The sequence below is a fragment of the Ctenocephalides felis genome, unplaced genomic scaffold (genome assembly GCF_003426905.1).
Source record: "Ctenocephalides felis isolate EL2017-DRISC unplaced genomic scaffold, ASM342690v1 CF-g0.4_SCAFFOLD_02966, whole genome shotgun sequence".
In the NCBI taxonomy this organism is placed as follows: domain Eukaryota; kingdom Metazoa; phylum Arthropoda; class Insecta; order Siphonaptera; family Pulicidae; genus Ctenocephalides; species Ctenocephalides felis.
In genome coordinates this window covers 50,701-58,183 of record NW_020539120.1, presented here as the reverse complement: position 1 = coordinate 58,183, position 7,483 = coordinate 50,701, and the positions used below count along the sequence as shown (strand labels likewise).

The following is a 7,483-nucleotide window of genomic DNA, read 5'->3' as shown; positions in this document are numbered from 1 at the left end:
GAACATCTCAATAAATATATATTAAAAATAATACCCAGCATTTCTCTACTCCAGTTTAATTCGGTGCTGGAGTTTTTGAAGGATGGTAATGAGGATTTGCGATCCAAACTAATACACTACAAAAGTGACATCGCTTACTTGACAGATTTATGTAAAAAGTTCACTTCATTCTGATTCTTTTAAGCGATTCGAAGATATCATGCAAATGAACATACCTGATTGGATTTTCGATTCATTTACAAGTGCAATTACAGAAGATTCTCCACAGCTACAAGAAGAATTGATGGAGATAATGAAAAATGATGAACTGAAATTTAAATTCAAAAGTGGATACCAACAATTCTGACTGCAAAAAGAGATCCCGACGGCTTACCCACAAATTTGGTCCGTCATTGAAAAAAATCTGATTGCATTTCCATCATCATACGTAGTGGAACGTGGATTCAGCGCTGCAACTAATTTATTAACAAATACAAGAAACCGATTACAAACAGTAGATCGTGGTGATTTCAGATTACTTCTGACGAAGATAGAACCGCAAATTCCTAAATTGGTAGCAGCACACCAGATACATCCATCACATTAAAATTGTAATGATTGTATTTTTATTCTGAATATAGTTTTATAATTTATAACTTTGATGTTATTTTACAATCTTCTTCTGAAAGAGTAAAACATTAATTTTGATAACGTCCATTATTATAATAAATAAATCAACAAAACCTTTCCATCAGCAGTGATGTACCAATTGCAATTGCATTTTATTACAAATATACCCGTAATATATCTAAAAAATTTGATGGTGCAATTTTTTCTGAATGTTTTATGATTTATCAAAATAGCGCGCTCTATCAAAATTGGTTTCTTATTCGTCAATTTATCTATTATAGATACAATAATTTTTATATACCTTATTAATTGCTAGTGAAATAAAAAAAAATAGGGGGGCTCTGAGTAATATTTTTTCTGTAAAGGGGGCGATAGGTGAAATATATTTGGGAATAGTGGGTTGGCATGAACTTCGGTATAGACGCATAACGGTTTCAAAATTTTATGAAGCTTCTCATTGTAAAACTGACAATGGGTCACTAGTGCAACAAATTATTGGTGCTGGTAAAGTTGATGAAACAAAGGCTATGGCACGAGGAAAGAAGCTGGAAAAGAATGTAATTGAAGTTCTGGTACATTAAAAGTAATTCCTACTCGATCGCTTGACGAGTTCACATCGGTATTGGAAACAATTAATATTCATGGACGAAGGTCCGTCTGAGTGCGACGATGATGACTCATTGTCGGATTGTAGTGATAACACATTATGCAATTTAGGTTCAAGCATTGCAAATGCTATGAACACAATTTATAATGATCAGTACAATTTAATTCCACAAAATACAGTTGCAGTTAATAGTGTTTCTAATAAAATTATTAGCAATAAAAACAGTGATTTAGTGAGCAAATCATTTAGTGTTAAAAAAAGTGTTGTCAGTAAAAGCAAAGCTATTAAGAGTGCTATGTCAGATAGTGTGAAAAAAGTTAATTCACAAATACTGATAAATACTATCATAAATCAAGAAAGTACCAAGATAACAAATAATATAAATAATACTAATACAGATAATACATGTAAAAACTTGAATGAAATTATGGAAAATGGAACAGATATACCTGTTGAAATAACTAATGATTCTTTAAATATAAATAGCACCAGTGAAAATGTGAGTAATAATAATAATTCAACTACAGAAACATTTCATGACATGGATATAAGTGAACCATCAACATCTTCAGATAATCAAATGCACAGCAATTTACACAATGTAAATCACAATAATATGGTTTTTGCAGACCATAACATATTCAATCAATTATTACATAATACTACAGGACCAGAAGAAGATTTTAACCTAATTCAAAAACGAAAGACAAGAAATAATGGTGCGAATAATACGAATCATGTATCAGATATTCATCAAAACCAAGTTAAAATGCCACCAATTATAATCAAAAGTACACCACCTAACCGTCACTATATATGGAAACTACAAAAGTTATGTAAGACTCAAATGCTATCTCAATATCGAGGTATCAATAACTACTTAATTACAACAACTAGTCTAGCGTGAGCCGTCGACCAGTTCGGATGGTATAAACAACCTAACCTCTTACGTAAACAATCGGTATCGAAGTGATAGTTAGTTTTGTGAATTGTTATTGTGTACAAGTGCATGCGCAGTTAAACAGTTCTTAACATACACACAAATGTCCCCGATGCGGGGGCATTTACAAATTTAAATGCCGAATATTATTAATTAAATTAAATAGTTTTATTAATATAAATAATATAATGCAACATCAAGAAAATGGAAAGTCTATATTCCCGCTAGTAGAAACACAAAATGTCTTGAACGACACTTCAATGACAGATAGTGCGTTTATACAACATCGTTTACAACAACAACAACAACAACAGCAGCAGCAAATTATTATGCCAAATGCTCACGATCAAAATACGTATTTACAACAACAGCAAATTAACATGGTAAATAACCACGAACAAAGTGCATATATACAACAACTACAGCAGCAACAACAGCTGCAACAACAACAACAAATGCAACAACAACAACAGTTACAACAGCTAGAACAACAACAACAGATGCAACAACAACAACAGCAAATTAATAAGCCAATAGTTAATGAACAAAGAATAAATACTGTCGCTAGCGACATGGAACTTGACAGCCAGACTCCATCGGCTTCGTGGCAATACGTCAGAAGAAATAAAAGAAGGCGTAACTCAACAGAAGGTAATTCAAGCAATGAACTAGTAACATCGAACAGATTTAGCTTACTAGCTACAACACCTAATACACAGAATGAAAACACTACAAAGGTCCAAAGGCCACCGCCCGTGTTTGTGTATAACGTAGATAAATTTGCAGATATGATTAGTGACATTAATGAAATACTCAACAGAAACGAATACATCACTAAATCCTTGCCAAATGATATAGTTAAGATTAATGTAACAGCACCGGAACAGTATAGAAAACTCGTTTCTTTACTCAAATCAAAAAATGCTAACTTTCACACATATCAGCTTAACGAAGAAAGGGCATTAAGGGTTGTGCTGAAAAACATACATTACACTTACGATACGAATGAAATCAAACAGGAAATTGAGAAACAAAATCATAAGGTGAGGAATATTATCAATGTCAAGCAATATAAAACAAAGCGCCCGCTTAATATGTTTTTTATTGACCTTGAGCCTGCTAATAACAACAGCAAAATATATAATTTAACCAAACTACTCAATCATATAGTAGTGGTAGAGCCTTTAAGAAAAAGAAAGGAAATTTTACAGTGTACAAGGTCTCAATTATTTGGCCATTCAAAATCTTATTGCAACAGACCCTACGCATGTGTAAAATGCAGTGGACCTCATAATTCTGCTGCGTGTAAAAAATCTAAAGATACGCCGGCTATCTGCGTGCATTGTGGTGACAACCATCCTGCAAATTACAGAGGATGTTTAAAATATAAGTCCATGTTCAAAGATAGTAGAAGAAATGTTTCCAACACCAATCCAGACACCAGCCGCATGACTAATTCGGCAGCACAACACTCACTACGAGCTAATATTTCGGAGCATCGAAGCTATTCTGAAACCCTTAGAGCACAGCAAAACAACGGATGCGATACGCAACAGTCAAACACCTTACAAGAAATACTCAACAGCTTTAAAGACATGTTCAAACAGCTAGTTGAACAAAATACAATGATTTTAAATATGCTAACATTACTAGCCAAAAAAAAAAAATAATGGCGAACTTTTTACGTATCGCTGAGTGGAATGCAAATGGCATTCTCAACCATCGTAATGAAGTCGAAGCATTTTTACAGATACACATGATTGATGTTTTATTGATAAGTGAAACACACTTAACAGATACAACTACTTTTAAAATACCTTACTATACCTTCTACTATACTAATCATCCCGATAAAACTGCGCATGCTGGAACAGGAATTTTGATAAAGACAACAATAAAACATTATGAATTGCCTGTTATCTCGGCTGTTTATTGCCCGCCTAGGTACAACATTAAAAAACCAGAATTTAAAGAATTCTTTGACATTTTGGGATCAAAATTCATAGCTGGTGGGGACTTTAACTCCAAAAATACGCTATGGGGATCCAGACTTCTGAATCCCAAAGGCAAACAATTAGCTGAATTAATACAAGAAAAAAAATATTTCTTTTTATCAACAGGCCGACCAACATACTGGCCCACAGATGAACGCAAAGTCCCTGACTTGCTTGACTTCTTCATAACCTATGGCATTTCCTCATTGCATATGGATATTGAAGATTGCATGGATCTGTCCTCGGATCATACGCCTATAATTGCGACAATAAGCACATATGTTATAAAAAGGAAACAAACGAGGGCTTTATATAATTATAAAACAGACTGGAACGCATTCAGAAATGAAATGGATAACAAAATTAACTTGAAAATAAGAATTAAAAGTGAAGAAGAAATAGACAATGCAACAAATTTATTTATACAAGCAACGAAGGAAGCTCTAAGGAATGTAACACCCACACTTTATAAACAAGATGTCGAATTCAATTTACCGCTGGAAATTAAAAAACTAATTAAAGAAAAAAGAAGAGCTAGAAAAATCTGGCAGAGAAGCCGTGCACCAAGCGACAAAACATCATACAACAAATTATGCAGTTCACTAAAAAATAGGTTGAAAGAACTTAAAGAAAACAATATTGCAAATTATATTGTCAATATAAACAAATTTGACAATTCTATTTGGAAGCCTATTAAAAACACTAAATGTCCTGTAATGCATATGTCTCCTTTGAGAATAGATGTGAATGAAAATGTGACGTGGGCTAGAAATGAGCAAGAAAAGGCGGACGTTTTTGCTAATTACCTCAAAGAAGTGTTCACACCCAATAATAACGATCCGGATCCTGATGTGACAAAAACCCTCGAGGAAATAAGAAGCAGTAATGAAAACATAAGAGCAATAACTCCTAAAGAAGTAAAAAGTTATATTCTCCATCTAAGCAATAAAAAATGTGCAGGTATTGACGAGATACGAGCTAAAGTACTGAAAGAACTTTCACGGAAGGCAATTGTTATGCTAACTCAAGTTTTCAACTCTGTGCTACGTTCTGGATATTGGCCCAAGGTGTTAAAAACATCTGAAATCATAATGATCCAGAAGATGGGAAAACCAGGGCATATTGTATCATCGTATAGACCTATAAGTCTTTTACCTATACTTTCTAAATTATTAGAAAAGTTATTACTTGCCCGAATAAGTGATGTGCTAGAGATCATACCTTGTCACCAGTTTGGATTTCGCCGACTGCACTCGACCATACAACAGTGCCATAGGGTTACAACGGTCATTCATCAAGCGATAGAAGATAAACAATATTGCTCAGCAGTGTTTCTCGACGTACAACAGGCTTTTGATAAAGTCTGGCACGACGGATTATTAGCCAAAATCAGATTATGCTTACCAGAAAAAATATATATAATATTGAAATCATATCTATCAAACAGGAGTTTTAGGGTTAGAGTGGGAGATGCGGTGTCGAATTTCATCAGATAAAAGCAGGAGTGCCACAGGGAAGCGTGCTAGGACCAACCCTTTTCACAATATATACACACGACATACCACTGAATCCAGCCACCACCCTCGGCACATTTGCCGATGACACCATGATCATGGCTACCCACGAAGATCCAGAAATTGCAACACTAAACTTACAGGACCACCTGTTTGAGTTAGAGAAATGGTTAATGAAATGGAAAATAAAGCTAAACACGGATAAAACGCGACATATCACTTTCACTACAAGAAAGAAAAACTGTCCTACTGTATTTATAAACAACGTGGAAATATTGACTTGCACCAGCGTTAAATACTTAGGTTTACATCTGGACCGCAAACTAACATGGAATATTCACATAAAACAAAAAAAGAAGCAAATTATGGATAAATTTAGACAACTCTACTGGCTAATAGGAAGAAAATCTAAAATGTCATACAGCAATAAATTACTAATATATAAGTCAGTAATTATACCGATATGGACGTATGGTATTCAACTATGGGGATGTGCAAGCACGTCCAGCATAAAGATTATCCAACGAACTCAAAATAAAATTTTAAGAGCAATAGTTAATGCACCATGGTACGTGTCGAATAATACTATTCATTCAGATTTGAACATACTGACCGTAAAAGAAGTAATTCAGCAAAGAAGCAATTCATACCACATGAAATTAGACCAACATCCAAATCCAGCCATGCAATTGATCAAAAATCATGATCCAACTAGAAGGCTCAAAAGAAAATGGCCAGAAGATCTACTAACTTAATTTTAGCTCTGTTATATTACTAACATAGATTATTCATTAACATAGATAAATTATTTACATAAATATAATTTATTAACATTGATTTATTTTATTAACATAGATTATCTACAGGGGAATCTCTTCAGTGGAAGATACCTCTAAATGTCATACTTAATGGATCACATAGACTCATAGAAATTGTATTTCTGATTGTCTATAATATAAAAAAAAAAAAAAAAAAAAAAAAATTACAACAACTAGTGATGAGGATTACAATACGGTCTTGAAAAAATTAAATGCCGATCAGCTACAATATTTTACATATCCAAAAACCAGTAATACCAAGAAGAAGATAGTTGCTAAGGGTGTTCCACCATATATTAATACGCAAGAAATATATGAATATTTGACAAACAAAACAATAAAAGTCACCAAAATAATTCAGATGACAAAAACAATTAATAACACTAAATATGGTCTCCCAGTCCACATAATAATACTACAATCCGACCAAGAATTGAATAAAATTAATTCTCTAAATCATATAATGGAACACAAGGTAACATTCGAACGCCTGATATACAATCCACATCATGTACCACAATGTTATAGATGCCAAAAGCATGGACACACTTCTCCATTTTGTAATATGAAATTTCAATGTGTAAAATGTACCAAGGAACATGCACATGGAAAATGTGGAAAAAACAGCAGAAGATAAACCTGAATGTGTAAATTGTTTTAAAGACCACCCGGCTAATTATAAGCACTGTGAAACTTTCCAAAGATATTGTGCTAGACGTGGCCTAATCAACAACAATAATAATAAAGGTAATTTAATTCCTGCTCCGGCTCCTCCTCCATTAACACAATCCTTCTCAGGATCGCTAAACAGAAATAACTTTCCTAATCTTCCCAATACTAATACGACTACTAATATAATTAATACGCAAAATTCATCTAGACAAACACCTGTATCTGCCAAATCTCATTATCCTGTTCAAAACTCAGAAACTAACATTAGTAGCATATTTGAAAATATTAATGAAATTCATGAACTATTTTCAGATAGCACAGTTGTCAAA

General features: G+C 33.4%; 1 protein-coding gene across 1 annotated transcript; it reads left to right on the top strand.

Moving 5' to 3' along the window:
- Positions 1-1,250: 1,250 nt before the first annotated feature.
- On the top strand, positions 1,251-2,123 carry LOC113381616 (putative uncharacterized protein DDB_G0286901). Its single transcript, XM_026620415.1, has one exon. It carries the CDS (start codon positions 1,251-1,253, stop codon positions 2,121-2,123), a length of 873 nt encoding a protein of 290 aa, XP_026476200.1.
- Positions 2,124-7,483: the final 5,360 nt, after the last annotated feature.

Coding starts and splice junctions, on each gene's coding strand:
- LOC113381616 (XM_026620415.1), top strand. CDS start 1,251: ATGGACGAAGGTCCGTCTGAGTGCGACGATGATGACTCATTGTCGGAT.